Source organism: Pyxicephalus adspersus, chromosome 7 (assembly GCF_032062135.1).
Source record: "Pyxicephalus adspersus chromosome 7, UCB_Pads_2.0, whole genome shotgun sequence".
Lineage (NCBI taxonomy): Eukaryota > Metazoa > Chordata > Amphibia > Anura > Pyxicephalidae > Pyxicephalus > Pyxicephalus adspersus.
Window position 1 is genome coordinate 59798389 of NC_092864.1, and position 19602 is coordinate 59817990.

General features: G+C 33.5%; 1 protein-coding gene across 1 annotated transcript in view; it reads left to right on the forward strand.

Annotated features, from left to right (window-relative positions):
• The window catches only part of PTH2R (parathyroid hormone 2 receptor), a 115917-nt gene that overhangs the window by 80542 nt on the left and 15773 nt on the right, over positions 1–19602 (forward strand). The window contains exons 8-9 of the mRNA XM_072416824.1: positions 7230–7290; positions 17050–17116. Of these exons, the coding sequence (XP_072272925.1) occupies positions 7230–7290; positions 17050–17116 (128 nt within the window). The remainder of the gene's footprint in view (positions 1–7229; positions 7291–17049; positions 17117–19602) is intronic.

Here is a 19602-nt window from a genome sequence, read left to right on the forward strand (position 1 = left end):
CTCTATACTATATCAACCACTACTCCTAAGTTTTTACTTACTTCATCAAAAAGAGAGGACAACCTTTCTTTAGGCAATGTTAAGATTTTACATTATATTATTTCCAGAAAAAAACTCTCTAGAATCTTCTCAACTATAGAAGTCAAACTTACAGGTCTATAGTTACTTGGTAAAGAGTTTGATCCCTTTATAAAGATAGGTTCCACATTAAGCCAATCCATTTGTACCAAGTCAGTGATTAAAGAGTCTCTAAAAATTAGATAGTTTAAAATAACAGAGCTTGGCTCTTAGAGGCTACATAGTTGGAATCCATTTGTTCTTGGTGCTTTAATAACCTTAATTTTCTCTGACTCTTCCTGGGCCATATCAATTTTGAGCCATTGCTGTTCATTAACAGCTGTGAAAATGCTATCTCCATTTTGGACTTTCAAGCTCTACAATTTTTTTTTGTGCACACTGAGCTTAAGAAAGAGTTTCTTAGGTTTACCTTTTCTATGCCTCCATTCAGCAACCTTGAGTTGTTTTTAAAGGTTTTACTTTCAGCATGTTAAACGAATTACCCATAAAATTTATTTTGCAATGTGTTTGTGTACAGTCAACTTGAAACATCCCTGTTTCATTTCTGTGTTCATTGGTGATAGTGTCTTTAGGCTAAGTAAAATAGAACATTAGGCTATCCTAAAATGTAATATTTTTATCTTTCTGTTTTTTGTTCCTTGTTTACAACTAAAATCAAACACAATTATTTTGTGGTTGGTGCTACTCAGATTTTGTCGTAAATGAAGATTTGTAATAAGCTCCGCATTGATAATGCAAGGTCCAGTATTGTTTCTAGTTGGGGCTTCAGACTGTACCAGAAATGTTTAGTAATTTTCTACATTTCAATCCATTTTTGTTGTACCAGTAGTGCCATTTCACCAATCAATTTTGTAGGTAATTAAAATCCACCATCATTACCACTGTCCCAGCCTATGTAGACCTTTCTATTTGTACCCCAGCATCATCACACTCTCCGTTTCCAAGGTCCTTTTTTCACAGTTCCTCATATTAAAAAGCTTTGTTAATCTTAAGAGGTACAGATTGTAATATGTATGGTGGGTCATAGACAGCACGTACTGAAATAGGTGTCCCCAAAAGAAGACCACCATCTGCAGTAGGCATCTTTGAAAAAATGCAGGCTTGATCCCAGCGGACTTCCACAACTATACACACTTGACATACAATGCCAAGCAGAAAATGGTTACTGGAGAACAAAGTTGATGACAAAACAGGCAAAGATTATTTGGATTTAGCTACACCAGAAGTCATGATGCTTCGGAGTGTGCTTGTTCTGTGGTTAAAATAGTTCACCTGGGACCAATAAAGTTTTGATCCTGACACTGATGGATGGTTGCAGCCTGGCATTTTCCTTTAGGCTTTGAAAACTTTAATTGATTAGTGTTTACTGGTCCTTCAAGATGTACTTTGGGAGCTTCCAAGGCTTCTTTTGGTACTTGCCTAGCACTGAGCATACTAGAGGTAAAGGTTTAGGGTGGAATAAATTCTATTCTGTAATTAAAGTGTATCTAATGTAAGAGAAGTAGAGATGGTGCAGATCACAATTCACTGTGAGTGTAGAAAGAGAATGTGTTTATCCTTCTTGTTTTCAGTTTATGGCAGACAATATAATGCTTACAGTGTTCCTGCTTTGCCACAATTGTTTCCATTGCTATGCCACATTTGTTTGAATTGCCCTAATAATATGCAGAATATGTTCTGAAATTTTTTTGTGCATAATAGGTATTATAGTAGAAAATATTTTACCACTCTTCTAGAAATGTTAGTATGCCATAGTGTCCCTTGTATATGGTTTGAATTTTGTACCATTGCCAAAAGAAAAGAAAAGTGGCTGTTATTATGGTATTGGTATGAAATAAACCATCAGTTTACATCCATTTACATCATTATTTCAAAAAAATATTGTTAAGTTAGTTGGTTTTCCCCCAAATTTGGCCTTAGAATATTTGAATGATGTATCACTATGGTAGGAATATTGCATTGCTTCTAGAAAAGATAGTTGCTGACATGACTTTGAACTTTAAGCATTGTTAACATGGTATTAGTAACAGCCCACTCTAGCTTTTTTATCTGCCCTGCCTGTGTCCTAAATATAAGTAAATATCCTTTTTATTTAACTTTTTTTAATGATAGGACATTTTCCAAGGCTTAGGCTTTACAGCTTTAAAACAATGGTAAAATTATTTATTGATGTTAGTATGCTGTTATATACTTCTCCATTATCATAGCCAAAGAATCTCCCTATTCTTCTTTAAATTAAGGATAAAAAATTGTCAGTGTAGCCTTGACCGTACATGAGGCATTGTTAGCTGTGAATAGAAAACTCTCAAACGCAGAGATGCGTGTTGTTTAAGGAATGTTCCTAAATGCATTTAAATGAAATTGTTAATGATTTCCAATAGCGGTTGTAAATCTTATCATCAATTTAATTTTGTAAAGTAACCTAACAGCTTTTAAAATTTATGTTTACCTTTATTATGTTATATCTCTAAATTAAAGTTTTCATAAATTATCTGACCAATACATACTCTATTCAAAACAAAAATAGCAGCATTGAAATGTGTGCCATTTTATTTGAGAATGTGTTTCTACTATGACATCTCTTTCCAGTCCAATTACCATGTTGTAGAGGTTGTTTACATCTAGGTAATTATATTTAATAGCTTTCATATATAGTGCACCATTAGGCTGCATTAATTAGTTTTTCTACAAACACTGTAGACTGCAGAAGTATCATACAAATAAGGTTAAAAAATAACAGGTTATCAGCATAAATAGGTATTTTATACAGAGGCTGATAAAATGGTCATCTGCCAGGATTTAAACAATAATAATTATATGCAGAGGCATCTTATTATTATTATTAATAATAATAAAAGTAGTTATATAGTGCCAACATATTACGCAGCGCTGTACATTAAATAGGAGTTGAAAATTACAGACAGATGCAGACACAAGAGGAGGAGATGACCCTGCCCAGAAGAGCTTACAAGCTTTATTTTGCGGTTTTAAGTACAGAAAAATAAAGATTGTGCAATAGTGTCCCTGTCCCCAAATCCAGAGTCCATAAACCATTTTTACAGATAATATTATAACTATTCCTCAATCCTAAATTAACCTTTAATAATAACTTGAATAATAATAATAAAACAGTCATCCTTAACCAGATGTTCCATGATAACCTTGGACTCTTCTTGATGTATCAACAGTAATGTTTCTGGTGCTGGAAGGTGGAAATAGAAGAGCATTCAAAGAAGCAATAGTTTCCAGGAAACTATTTGAAAATGACAAAAGGTTCTCTATCTTAAGCAGAGACTGCTGGCCAGAAGGCCATCCTGTAAAGCTTACTCAGTATGTTCCATTTGTACATAGTAAAGGGCTCAGAGAGCTTTGACACAAGTTAGTTTTGAAAATGAAAATGCTAATCATTTTGTATTAGCTTAGACTGAATAGCAGGGCCAAATGAAGTGTTCTCAAGTGTTCTACTTGATGAGTTTGTCTCTGGTAAAAAGGTTCAAAGAACAAACATCACTTCAATAGTTTCACCTATGAAGCAAAAAAAAAATACATTTGATAAATGATAAATCATGATAAATCTGGCCTTAATGACAGGGGTGTATTAAGAGGTTAGATGGTTGCTTGATATAAATGAAAAAAATGATACACTGGTAATTTATATAAACTATTTGTCTGGTTATGCTTATATCTCTTTTCTTACCTCTCATCGTTTTCCAAATCAATAAAACATGGAAAATGACCAGCAAGACAAAGGAGGGAGGGGCATTCTAGGGCACAGACAGTAATATAAACTAAAACAAAACCTAAGAAAGGGACATTTTGACTTTGAGAATACAATAAAACTAATATTTTATTTAGCTATCTGATATATGTGGAGTTTAGAGTTAAACATTAGATAAAAAGTAGCAGTTGCTCTTGTTTTATGTAAATAAATTGTGAAGACTAAGGCTACGTACACACTTGCAATGGTTCTCGTTCGATAATCGGCTCAGGGCCGATATCGGACAAGAATCTGGCACGTGTACAGCACCTGTCGTCAATCACCTGAACGACCGTCCTGGCGTATCCACGGACGATGGACTTCGAACGATCTTAATGGAAGTGAAGGGGGAGAGCACACAGCAGGGTGCCACTCTGTCGTTCTCCCCCTCCCCTCTCCATAAAGTAGAACGGTGCTGTGTGTACAGCACTCATTCATTCATCATGTAGTAGTTTGTGAGATCCTTTCCAACGACAATTATTGCAGGTGTGTTTAAGGCCTAGGTTGTAAAACTCAATTTAGCCATGCATATACTTTAGATGGATGGGATCTTTCCAGAAGGTAATATTCCAAGATGCTTGGCTATTAGGACCATCTGCAGTATCCAATTAAGTGATTAAAATTAAATGAGGTGTAATGATGGCTAAGTGGTTAGCTCTCTTACCTTCCAACACTACGGCCCTAGGCTGAACTCTTGGTAAGGAGTTTGTATGTTCTCCCCATGTTTTTGTGTACTGGCTCCTACATCTCAAAAACATACTGGTGGGTTAATTTGTCTTCCTCGAAATGGAACTGAGGCTATATAAAGACACAATGGACCCAGTTATTAAATCTCTCCAAGACTGGAGAAGATAGATTATCATAGGAGAAATTGGTGATTCAACAAACCTGGAATGGATTTGGTCCAACATTGAAAACATCTGCCAATAACAAATTAGAAAGAAATTCCTTCTAGAATTGCTGGATCACCAACATACTCGCATGACAGTCTATCTCCTTGGAGTCTTGGAGAGCTTTGATAAATCAAGCCCCATATGTCAGCCTTTTTTATTGCATAATAAATAAAATAAAATAACTGGATGGTATAATCTCTCTATCAACCAAGAAGGCAAAAACCTCTCATGGTTCAGCTATCCTTGGATATATTTAAATTTGTGTTTCTAATGGAATGGTTTAAAATGACTCAAATTAAATATTGGGGGGATAATATTATTATTATTATTATATTTATTTTTATTATATATATATATATATATATATATTATTAATATATAACTTTTATTAACTTTTTATCCAACCTCATTAAACTAAAACTAGTCCAAACATTTGAGTTTAAAACCTTGTATACTTTCTGAGGAATTCCTTGTCAATTCATTAACAGTACTGAACTCTAAATTGTCTCAAATTGTCCTGATGGAGTGATGTTTCTAACAAGACTGGCTGCCATATCAGTTTATTAATATATTCTATGTTTATTAGGAGATATGCATTTGTTTCCAATATTTATATGTAAAAATATGTTAGAAATGAACATCATGAACGAATTTCCTATGGATGGACAGTCTTTTGTGCTAAATAGTCAAGTTGGAAAGCAACATTAAAATTTATATTTAGACTTTTGGGTGGAAGAGAGAACAATAGGCGGACAAATTAAATTGATTGAGAGGGTGTTTTGGATTGAAATGGGGGAGCACCATAGCTAGCCTAAAGTGAACATAAAAAGGCGAGTTGTAGTAAAAAGCCATTCTTGCTTCTGTTGATCAGCTGTAGTTTTTGACTCAAGTACTTCTTCTCTTTCCTGTAAACTACAAAGACAATCTCCAGTATGCAGGATCCTGACCCACAACCTTACTGGCCACTAATAAGCAGTGTTCTGGCAACGTTCGCTCATTTGGATATTAAAGTGTATTTAAGGGCTCCTCAGGGCAGGTATACTTTAATCACAGGAACCTAACAATCCAATTTTACTAGCCCATCAACTTGGATTATAATTATTGGAGAAATCCATTCTATCAGGGATAAATACAAGAAAGAAACAGGTTACACAGTGGGGACCTGTTCTATTATTAAAGTGGAATATAATATATTCCATGTGAACTTAGTTGTTTTTATACATTGTTCTGTCTCCAGGCACATAAAATACTGAGATAAAAGAATCAGATAATACACTGGGAAAAGGGATATTTTTTTTATAATTTTTTTTTAAAAAGAGAAAGCAATGAAAAAAGTGTGTTTTACTTTCATTCAGTTCCTCTAGTTTGTCCTGTCACTGCAAATTACAGTACAATCAGACAGGTTACTGTAAACTTCAAGCTACAGCAGTTATTCAGTCATATTTTATATACTAAAAGTAGAATTTAATACACTTTAGGCATGTGTGGTTGTTTTTTTATATTTTGTCTATAGAAGTACATATTAAATTGAGAAGGAGGATCTTCTTCACTATTAGTTTCTTTCATGAAACGTAAAAGCAATGAATAAAAAAGCTATTAGATTCCATTTAGTGGTATTACTCCTGAAAATCATATTCTTTTAATTTTTAGTATAGGTCAAAGGAAATAGTATGTCTGGAACTTGTGGGAGAGTTTCAGATTCACTGATTTATTAATTTATTTATGAATAAATCCCTATCATTTCCGACATAGTTCAAAAGTTAGGTACAAATAATAAAAGCATACGTACACCAAATTCAACATATTAGTTTCTTGCATTAAAAACTGCTGATGCAAAACCATTTAAACCATTTCAAAAGATAAGCTACCCAATTATGTGTGGTTATTCTCAATTTCATTTTACATTCTGATAAATAGGTATTACTTAATACGTATTAATACACAAGAGTAACATTTATGTATCTTCATTTAGATTAAATGAGGGCTTACTATTACCTGCAATGAAATATGTGTTAGACAGACAGTTAAAAATAATAGTCTGTAAATTACCTAACGCATGAACATTTAGTGCATGCTGATATAATGTCTTTTTATTTATTTTTTTAATTTTAAGTGAGATAACATACACCTTTAACCATGCAATACTGTAACTAACTCTGTTTCCTAGTTAAAAGAATGATTAACTATATTTTAAATAAATCTATCATTGATACCTGAATTATTCCAGATACTTATTATGCATATGTTTCCTGTAAATCTGGGGGCTGAGATTATATATGCCAATAAGAAAGAGGACATTGCCACACCATATAAACACCAGTGTTAAATGTGAATGAAAAGTTATAGTCAACTCTTGTCATTTAAATGCCCCCTGCATTATAACAAGAACATAATTAATTTTAGCCATAATGCATTAGAGTTACTTTGTACTGCAGACAATATTTAAATTATTTACTATGTATACATTGCTAATGCAATACAATGTTTTTTCGTCTCTGTAGGTTTCCCAGCGGTATTTGTAATAGTGTGGGCAGTGGTACGAGCGACTGTAGCAGATGCAAGGTAAGCCATTATTGGTGACTGTCACTAATTCACCCTCAAATATTCTTTGCAAGAAAATAAGTAAGCCACCAAATTGTTTAAATCAGCTGTTTTGTCTCTTAATATTCCATGGACTTTAGTAATAGCTCTGACCACATATTTGTTCAAGGTGTTGTGCTATGTTGTGACAGCACTCTTGCTGTTTTTACAATATAAATGTACAGTATATACTATGTGTTAAATTACTTTCAAATTACTTTACTGCTAGGTATAAAGTTGCATGTCACAGTTCAGCATTAGAAAGGGAGTCATACATAAACTATTTTTAACCCTTTGAGTCCTCAGCCTGTCCTAGCCAGTGGCCAGTAGGGATGAGCCAGAATGCCTCTGACATTCTCACAAAAATTTCCTCGAACTTCCAATGGGTTCGTGAAATTTCGGCGAACTGATTTGGCGGACCCATCCATGCCATGCACATGCCATTCTCGCTTACATGTTTGGTAAATGAGAACAGTTCGATTCGCGGCAAGATCGAATTGTAAAATTCTGCTCGCTCATCTCTAGTGGTCAGTTTAGTTGAACTTTTTTTCTTTTTTTTAAGGACAGTGTTTTACAATTGCTTTTATAACCTGAGGATTTCTAATAGGTCTTCAATAGCCAAAATCCATACACATTTTTACTAAAAGACAGCAGTAAAATTAAGGAATGGTTTACAAAGAGTGAGAAAATGACTGACCTGTACATTTCTCTTAGACTGGAGTTGAGGGCACCTGATTTTTTCCACAGAAATAAATATGTAATTCTAAATGTTTAATTTACATTATTTACAGATTTCCTATTATCTATACAACTGAAAAAAAAATATTCTTATCTTTGCAATGTGGTAGACAGCATATTAGCATGGCAACTTTATATAACTCCATTTCCTCAGACCTCTACCCATGTGCGATCTGAGCCTGTTAAGAGGAGGTTGTGGTGTTCTTTCTATCAGAATAAAAAACTTTTTAGCTACTGTATTTTAATCAAAAGGTAATCACTCAATAGGTCTGATTAAATAATATTCTCCAAGGCTAGAGAAGGTACACTTTCATCAGTGAACCTGGGTGATCTAGCAAACCTGAAACCCTTCTATCTAAAGTAAAAATGGTGAGTTTAGGTACACTTTAAAAACTTTGATGTGCTTAATAGAAATGCAAAGGTTTATAGCATGATATAATTCCCATCAATTATTTCCAGTGCATCAACAGTGCATCAATAAAAATTGGAATGAGGAAAAAGGCTGGACAAAGCCTTGAATCTGCTGAAAAACATTTTACAATTTCATCTCTTTTATGACTTTTATGACTCATCTAAACAAAGTAACAGGCTAGAAACATAGCCGATCTGGCCTTGGAACATGTTTTACGCAAGAAAGAAATGTTCTCTCAAAATGGAAGTCCTAAAAGAAAAGATTTAACCTCTTACAGTATACAAAAAAAGTGGAAAAGCCTGAACAGCTCAAACACACTCATACAACTATGTTCTCTTTTTATAATTCCTTTAACCTTCGTAGTATTAAGGGGGTTCCATAGGTGGTTTATCATCCCCTGTAATTTAAAACACATGCACAAGACAGATTTACCTGCAGTTAACATTTGTTGAATGTCACAGTTACCTAAGTTTTCAATGAATAACAGAAAGTGGATAATGCTGTCCTCTCTTCATATCAGTTCCTTGCAGTGCCTAAGTAGTTCGCACTGTCTAATGTAACAAAAAGCACCCTGAATGAAAAAGATCCAGTCATGTGACTTTCACAGTTCTTGGTTTCCTCTTGATTTCACTTTTTTACCCCCACTTCACTGATCCATTCATACTGACTTTCCACAGCCAGCAGTGCACAAAGCACATTTATAGTGTGGCATGTGTGGCATAAATAATACTATTTTTACATTTACTTATAAGTGTATAAAGTAAAAAAAAAAAAATATATATATATATATATATATATATATATTTGTACTGGTAATATTTTGAAAGGTATGAAATATGATGAAATTGATATTTTAGACTTCCTCTTTCCCTCCTTTTCTTTTGAGAAAAGAGAGTGAAAATGTGAAAACATTTAGCCCGTGATTTGTTCACAACAAAATATTTATGCTATTAGTGCACCCCACGATATATATTTATCCAAAAAGAAATACTGCCTAATTACTGGCTAATTTGTACAAATTAAAGGATTTTCAATAAATTTACATTTTAAATAAACTCTCCAATATAATTTAAATGTGGCTGTTACTTCCAGTGTTCTATTCAGACCCATAACTTCCGGATAAACAAAATCAGGCATTGCAGTTGAAACTACCTTTGGGAGGCATCTTTCAAACCTTTTAATTTAACTGAAATTTTACATAAAAAATATTATCTTCCTGTTGCATTTACTATTTATTTATTTATTTTGCATTGGTACATGTCCCTCATGGGAGTGCCCAGTGACCCATGCCAATTGTTAACAGTAGCTTGTCTATCAGTTTGAGATGTGCTCATCCCATGTCTTGCAAGCCATTTCATTCTTAGATTTAATTTAGCAAGGACCAGTGGGTCATTCTGATAATTTTTTATAATTATCATTTTGATAATAAGTAATTTTGATAATGTTACTACTTTTATTAGAGAACCTGTTCAAACATTCTTGTACTGGAAAACCATACAGATTATGGTACTTCCTTTATGTTAATAACAACTGGACGTTAACATGGAAGCTCATGCATATAGACGTTCCTTATATTTTTAAGAACAATGTGTAGTTTAATTCTTTCCTGTCTTATATTCTAGAGATTACAGCTGTCAGGTTTGCTTTTTAATTAATTTTCCTGCATCCCCTTGCATCTGTGCACTTGTTAAAGTGACTTTTTAGTGAAAGCAAAATTGTCACAATATTCTGTGTGTACCATAAAGAAAAATTTGAAATAATAAAACTATAACTAATTAGGTGAGATATTTGTTAGCTGCATTTTTGTGTGTTATTGCATTTGGATAACAATCTTTAATCACAATGCAGTAAATTAAATACACTTTAAATATTACGATGCAGCATTGTTGGAACACCTGGCTCGCAGATGAGAACATTGTGAGCACATTACATTACCATTGTGTTTAGTTAGTAAAAGCTTAATTGTTCTTGAAACTATATAATACTTTGTTCTTGTTCAGCTTTCCAGTTAGTTAGGTAAGCAGCAAGACAGGTTTAATGAAAGACTAGGCACACATTTACTAGAGATCAGAGCACATACAAGTGTTCTGCAAAAGAAATGAAGAAATATTAAGTGTCTAATAATATTATGGTGATACTGTTCCTACATCTACCTATTTTGTCTTTTAAATATTGCAACAGGCTGTAAGCAAGGGGCAGGTGGTCAGCAACAAGTTTAAGCTGAGATTTGAGCACCTCAAACGACAAGAGAAATTACGAACAAAACCAACCAAATCTAAAATACCAACCCTCTGAAACAAAAGTCAATTATAAGTGAGCACTCTCACCCCCAAGAATCAAAACTGAAAAAAAAACATAGCAAGTTATGGTTTCCTAACCTATTGCTTTCTCTCATATAACTAGTTTTCACGATGCCTCATATAATTTTCTCATATAATTAGATTTCACTATGCCTTCCACACAGCAGCTCTTAGGATAATTTTTTATTAAGACCAATGCATAGGTAATACTGTTTGCTAAACTGACACCAGTTGGGCTTATACTGCAAGGGAAAAGCCTTTTTGACTCACATTTCTTTACAGATGTTCATTGGAGTGTTGTAGATTTTGTGTACAAACAGGTATAAAGGTGTTTAAAAATGTTTGACATATTGAGCAGTTTGTGCCCACAAAGCTGTATACTGAAGAACTTTTCTATGTTGCCCAAAAAGCTGCAAAAAATGCCTCCACTATACACTAATTTTGTTTAAAAAATAGCGTGTTACTCAGGCATGTGGCTGGCTTGCCATGCAATTTTATTGCTATTGGCTGCTGTGTTTGACCTCTAGAAGCCCAAACAGAATAGGGAATCTTTTCCCCTTTGACATTGATGGTGTGCAGATTCAATTATGTTCAGAATCCCAAGCATTTTGACCTTTTGCCTGCGCATGAAAGAGAAGCATATTCTAGCAACGCTACTAAAGCTATAGTCTAATAGAATACAAAATGGTTACAAACATGTCTCATTACACTTCAAGTTTTTTAGCTGTTATTTCAATTTCTTATACATTTTGAGAAAATTATCATGAGTGTAACAAAAAATCTATTCTTTTTCTAAAATCATTATGCTTTCAAATCTGTAACTGTATACATAAAAAGTAAATGTTACACTTGACATATCATGTAACCATATTGTTCTGCATATACAATTTATGCCATATTTTTATCTATTTTCCATTTGTTTTATTTTCCTTCCTTGACAACAGGCTGTCTAGTAGCTGTAGATATATTGGAAGAATGCCAGCACATTAATTAGGTCAAACTGCTAGCAGAATGACAGTGTGGAGTGATTTATCAGTGAAATGTTAACTTCTTTCTGAAAATTGAATTGGAAATGCAACTTATTTGAGCAACAGACGATGGGAACAGTTTGGCTTTGCGGGTGGCCAAGGAGCAGCAACTGACTGCATCTTGATGTTATATGTATGTCATCTGCAAGCCTCACGCAACATAAAAAATTGAAATGAAAATTGAAAATTATGCTTTTCTGTACAGAAACTACATATGCTCCTAAAATGTCGGCCTGAATTGCAAATGTTTTCACACTTGTGACATTTGTAGTGAACTAGCATCATATATTAGTTAGAATTTGAACTCTAGGCTAGGAAATAAACATATTTGGTAGGCACTCTGCTTGTTCTTAAAATGTTGTCATTTTGAGTTAAAAATTTTGAAATATTAGCTTTATTTCCCTTCTATTTTATCACCTGTGGCTTGTCAGCACAACTGCTTTTCTTTTTTGAGGTTATCTAAATGCCCCTTAGTAGTTGTGATGTGATATTGCTAAAACTGGAAGCTTTGGGTGTTCTATGCAGTGGTCCTGGGCAATTGCCTGCCCCATGTTTCCTGTGTTAAATCTTGGAAGAGGCTTGGTGGCAACTTTGTCTTTGCCCAAAAGCCCACCGAATTAGATGGCCATTGAGCTCCCGCACAACAGTGCTCTATTTGGAAGCCAATGTAAATATATTGCTCAAGTTTTCTGCCTAATATGCAACTATGGCTTTAGGATTGTTATGGATTATTTGTGGATTTAGGATTATTATGAAACCATAATGGATAATAAGTATATCAATAGATGTTTTTTTCTGGCAAGGTCAAATGTAACTGTGCATTAGAGGGGCTCCTTCAAATTTTTAATCCAAAGCCCCACATAAGAAAATTCTTTTTGGACTGGCACCCAAGAAAAGACATAATACCATGTTGGCAAAGTTACAGATAACAATGACCATATAACATGTTTTTCACTATTTCTGTAGACTTGAGGTCGGAAGAAATACATTTTTGTTATAGTTTATTTATGACATTTTCAGGTACTGCCAGGATCTTTTTACCTGACAACCTTATTTGTGCAAACCCCTTGACCCTTTTGCAAATGCTTTATTCCATAATACATGTATGTGATGTATTAATTTAACTGGTAAATATATTTTAGGAGGGGTGGCAGTTCTGAGCATCTGTAATACCAATAAGTAGGACACTGTCAAACATTGAGGCATTGGGGTTAGGGATTGCTGTTGGGTGTCAATTCCAAAATTTAGGACGTTATCTTACCATACACAGACATTTGAGCTTTGCCTAACAGCACTGACACGGTGTGGTGAGAAACCCTTTTTAGGTAAAGGAGTTGGATTAGGCATTTATTTTTATTGTTAGCTCCTAGGTGACCAGGGTTAAATGCACTATATTTCTGGTAGCAAACATGTGAAGGTCTCAGACAGAAGATTGTTAATTACCAATTGTATTTTTAGGGCTCAGTGTCAATCATTGCCCAATTAATTTGTTTTATGAGGCTCATAACTTCTTTCCAACATGTTTATATGTAGGCACAAAGTGAACCAAAAATCAGGGTAGATGCCAGGTATGTTGCAGCTGCCCCTACAAGCTACAGACTTATAAAGGTTGATTGCATGTACCTTGACCGGCGTATCATTTCATCAAAGAGCAACTTAGGTTATTTTCCACTTTTTAGATATACTAAAAAGAAGCATCGAACAGACATTTTAAGGGACTTTGTCATGATTGTTGGAGCAAGGTGGGCCAGCCTGAGTATTTTAGGAAACTGATGATTTGCTGGGATTTTTAAGCACATTCATCTCTAGAGTTCACAGGGATTGTTCCTAAAAATGAAAAGTGGTGTGATGGTGTGGGGAATATTTTCCTGGAACTTAAGGCCCCTAATACCAACTGAACATTGTTTCAAAGCCACAGATCACCTTGGTGTTGTTACTGACCATGTCAATCTTGTTATGACCACAGTGTACCCATTTTTTAATAGCTACTTGCAGCAGGATAATGCTCTATGTCACAAATCTCAAATCCTCCTTGAACAACTGAAAAATATATATTTTCAGCATTTTCTGAGACTTTTTAAAGAGGTTTATAGTGCAGAGGAAACCAGTAATCATATTACTAGGTTTAGACATGTTGTTGTCTGTTTATGCATTATTTATGCATAAATAATGCATAATAAAATGTGTATTTATGCAGGGAGTCCTGAATGTTCATCATAGAAACATTAAGAAGAGAATCTGATAATTTATAGCCCTGTAAGACCTAGGAATCTAAAGAATTGTTGACAACCAATCAATCCATTCAATAAAGCTGATAAATAATAGCTACAGATATGCAGAAAAACAAGTGTTGGAGAACCTCCCAGTAAGTTCTTGTGAAACAATATTGTCTTTCAGTAGTTAACTAGTGAGGTTACAATAGCATTACTTGTGAGTAATTTTAATAGGAATCAATGTAATTGGAAGCATCATCAACAGGTCCTAGTGACTGGAAGCAAAGGGCATTACCTGGAGGGATCCAAGGCCTAAAGGCCATCCCACTTTAACTAGAGTACTCTGGTAACAATTGGGAAGGTACCCCACACAGTAGCTAGACCTTCTGATTAAGCTGCATTCAATTTGTTCATTTGGCATTTGTCCTGCATGTTTGCTTTGATGGTGGAGGGTCATTCAATTGGCTGTAAATCACTTGATTGGCTGCCTCCACCTTATCAGGTGAGACCTCTCTGAGAATCTCCAGGTATTTCTTCCACACTGTATATAGACACTCTGTTACACAGCTATGTATACAAATGACAACATCCACTTGCATGTGGTTTACCTTTACAGCAGCTTCATCTCTTATATACTAAAAGAAAATAATTTTGTAGTAAGTACAAACATTTTATTTTTCATAGAGCCACAGCACAATAGATATACAAGAACAATAAACACACAAGAGAAAAAAAAATCAATACTCTCTGTTCCTAAACTGCAATGTCAGCTCAAAGGAAGTTGGATCACAATTTAACTGACTAGCTATAGTGTAATTACCACTCTAGCTTTTAAAGCTAAAGTTTCTCAGTAGTTATGTATGTACAAGGACACTGGATCAAGCAGGAAGATGAATGCTAAGTGTTAGAATATAAACAATATCCTAGGACTGAATAGAAGGTGATTACTGGTTTGCATATTATTAAATAAAACAATGCAAGAAATAATTAAGTATAATTTTTTGTACCCATTGCAACCAGTCAGAAACTGTATTGTATTGCTTTGATGTGAGTAAAATGAATTCTCAGTAATTGTTTTAGTTGAAGTTACAGGATGATGGGAAGTCGCTTAGATATGTTAATATTAAGCTCTCTCTCCCTTAGTTGCATTAGGGTTTTGTCTATTTTGCTACAAAAGGGGTAAATACATTTCCATTCAGTGGCAGGGATGCAAACTCAAGTGCGGTCCATCGGAGGTCTTAAGAGACATAAGGAGCCATAATTTAAAGTTCAAGTCCAGGCAAAGAAAACCCCCAAGCAATACCACCAGCATTCATTTTATCTAATCTTCCAGGATCTACAAAAAACTAATATGAATGCTTCAAATACTAGCCAAGATCCATAGTTACATGATGTTCCAGATTCCAAATCTTCTCTTTCCTAGAAGCCCTGCTTCTGGTGGGGCAGGTAGGGTTCTTGTATGGCCCCTTGCTGCGCCCGCATAAAAACAATTTTTGAACAATTTACAACTTTTTTTCTACTTGGGACATGTTTAAAAAAACCATTTAAATAACAACAATCTAATAATAACAATGACATTAAAATATATTTAGTAAAATCTTGTGCCAAAGGATTAAATATCCTTAAAGCAACCAGTAAATTAAAGCAGAACCACGGGCAGATAAAAAGACACAAATTTTTTTTAGACACTTTCAAAGATACTAGGGACTATACTAATAGGGATAATTGGATGCAGCGGTACCACATTTTTATTGCATCACTTTGGTAGTAACAATATAAGTAGACCCTTTCACTCTCTCAGCCAGTTGGAGAAGGAACATGGTAAAGAAAGCATATTTTTTTTAGACAATAGTAAAAAATCTGTAACTTATGTTAACTTCAACAAAATTGAAAGCTTGTTGTTCAATATTTGATTTGTCTCTGATAATTTGAATTTTCTAACCAAATTACAACAAAACCCAGTGCATCAAAAAGTTGTTGATTGCATGTTCCTTTCCAGCCCTATGAATTTATGAAAACTGCAAGATCAATAAATCTTCGGGAGACAGAAATGTCTTTTAATCATAGGTAGTAGTCTAAAATGAACCATCCTTTCAAAAGAACCTTAAAGAGCTTTCAAGTGTTTAATAGTCTAAAGCCTAGTTCTGTAAATAACACAGCCGTATTGTCTAGGCATAATAATCATCATTTTTATTTAATAATCCACTTTTTTACTCAATTGGAACTTAAAACTTAATTGGGAATAGCAACTCAAGAACAGATATTTAATGCATCTCACATTTTAAATTTTTCCAAGTCTGATTTCTTACTATATAAACAGTAACTTAAGATACAATCCCCTTACCCTCCAAAATAATGATCATGTAACAAAGATCACCATATTAACAATAAACCAATTTTATTTTTTCCTTTCATTTTGTATAATAAACCTAATACACTGCTTATCATTCCTTGAGAAAATGAGGTCCAAAACTTTATTTCTAGTCTAGGTGCTAGACCTCACCTTTAGCAGTTATCCAAAAATGTTTTAGACTTTGGACAACAATTCTGAGATCCTGGAGCACCTTTTACTTTAGCAAAGTTTCATACTCTTATATTTCTTTTTATTTTTATTATTTCATTCCTGGTAGCATATATGAAGGTTTATATATATATATATATATGTATATAATATATATATATATATGCTATTTAAACTTAGTTTATAATTATATATCTAAGTTAATTTTCTCATAAGTTCTAACTTGCAAAAAATACTATGTCAGGTCCACAAGACAGGTTCTATTTGAATAAAAATGTAGTAGACTAGTAACATTCTGTAGTGCTCATTCCAGTATGTTCCTGCCATTCTATGAGCACTTACAGTAATCTAGGCTGGCTTGGCTGTCTAAATCAAGTTGGGCAGCAGTTTCTATTGATATCAAAAAGATGTAGCAATGGAATATTAAAAGGATTTAAAAATATTCTTATGTGCCCTAATGATACACTAAAATGTGAATTTTAAGAATAGCATGGCAGTTAAAAAGTGTATTATTTCTTATACCTTCCAGATGTTGGGAACTAAGTGCTGGAGATATCAAATGGATCTATCAAGCACCAATACTGGCAGCCATTGGGGTGAGACAATATTTATTGAAAATATGTGTGTATATACTGAATTAATTACAATATTGTACATGTTAAAACTTGAGAATTGTATTATATAACTTCGTATTCTGTTGCAGCATAGTGCATAGTTACCTTTTTATTTCCAGTAGTACAGCTACATCTATAAACTTAAAGCAAACTTGTTTGGGTAGAAATACAGGAATAATAATTAAAAAAAAAGTTGAAATAAACACCTTAAAACTACTATAAACATGTGTTAAAAGGAGTAATATTTGAGGCTGGCATTTATTTTTTTTTATTTTACTATGTTTCACTACTTACTGACTGACTGTCCTTGAGCTAGCAACAAATATTTTGATGAAAAATGTGATACAACCGATAGTGAATAAACAATAAGAATGACTGAGTGATTGATATGGAGAATACAAAATAAATTTGTATTACCTGGTTCATGCATTATTTGCAATTGTACAATCCTGAAGTTGACCTTAAAAACGCTTGAATGTTAATGTCTTTGTTACTACATCTATTTTCCTCATACAGTTTTGTTGAGTACTTTGTTACATTGTTCCTGTTCCTTATTATAGACTGTAGAGCATTCACTTGACTGTATATTCAACACACCTTCATACCAAATAAAGACATTGAAAACAAACCCATAAAAAACAAAAAAGTCTATTACAGCTTTCCTGCCAAGACCCTTTCCTTTTGCTACAGAGAAATTAAAACAATTCTTGAAAATTATCTCACCATAAAGCTTTGAAAAAAGTAATTTATTTGGGTTTTTAGATTTACATAAAGTAAGACAGGGTCTAAAACTCTGCCATAATGTATGTACTGTCGGAGGTCTAAATAGGGAAATATCTCAGTTTTTTCACTGGGGCAGAAAGTAAGGTAACATTTCTATATTAAGGGAATAAAAAGATGACAAAGGCTCCACCTTCCCCTGACATTATCTAAAAGTTGTAAAATTCACAATTACTTAGTAGTAAAAAGATTAATTCACCAGTATATCCCTGGAGTAAATATCTCAGCAGCATGAGATTAATATTTTCCCTATAGCTCTAGCAGAAGACTATATTTTCTGCTTCACATAATTAGATTTCAAGTTCGTATAGCAATTATCTGCTTCAAATTATATTGACTTGCTCCTAAGAGGGTTAATCATATGTCACCTACTATGCTGCTCATTTGTATGCATATCTCTTAAACAGGCTTTTAAATCTTTCTTTGAGTATAATCGAATAGTTAGCTGATTATGGATATTACTGATGTTTGATGTTTTTATATTAATAATGTGGACACTTTACATAAAGTGTTGAAAATTGATATACTTTTCTAATTAAAAATTAAATTATTATTTGGTTCTGTAAGTTTCTTTTTGTGGAATTTATTATCATTACACATTGTGTAATTTATGGAAAATGGGAGTTTAATTTATTAAGAATATATATGCAAGTCTAAATTGTTAGAGATAAAACTAAAAATTTACAGTTTTTATGTTTCATTGCAGGTTCTATGTAAAGCCAAGGGATCACCTAATAATTTGAATAATGTAGTTTACGTACCTGCAATGTTATTTAATGTTCTCCTGTGATTCTTTTGGTATTAGAGAAAATCTCAAGCCAAAGCATTTTTTAAAGTAGTGTAGAAAGATCAGTATTTGTTTATTTGATACCCAACCTAGTGCATAGTTAAGGTGAATCCCCCCAATGGGAACACAGACAGTGAATATGTTGATGGAGCTTTTTCCCATTTAACTCTCTATTAAATATTAAAATCAAAGTTATGAAAATATTAACCGTAATGTTAAACTTTAAAATATAGTAAACAGAAGTATACATAAAAAATGCACCCCAAATAAATCCAACAGCCCACAACCCACATAAACACAAGGGGCAACTGCATAGATACTGCTAACTTTTATTGTTACTAGCTGTAAAGAAACAATCAAATAAAGAAATTATTCAACCCTTGCTAAGCATTACCCTTCTGCCGCTCAATAGCTACTATATTCACCTTTTTTACATTCATTCTTAACATTGTAGGGTGAATGGGACTGTAAAATGCCTGGTGAATGTCATCAAATATCCCTTGTGAGACTAATACTGAAGATGATACTGGGCAAATTTTCTAGTAAATAATTTACATATATACAGTTAGGTCCATAAATAATTGGACAGAGACAACATTTTTCTAATTTTGGTTCTGTACATTACCACAATTAATTTTAAATGAAAAAACTCAGATGCAGTTGAACTGTAGACTTTCAGCTTTAATTCAGTGGGTTATGCAAACAAAAGATTGCATAAAAATGTGAGGAACTAAGGACTTTTTTTTACACAATCACTTCATTTCAGGGGCTCAAAGGTAATTGGACAATTGACTCAAAGGCTATTTCATGGGCTGGTGTGGGCAATTCCTTCGTTATGTCATTATCAATTAAGCAGATAAAAGGCCTGGAGTTGATTTGAGGGGGGTGGGATACTTGTATG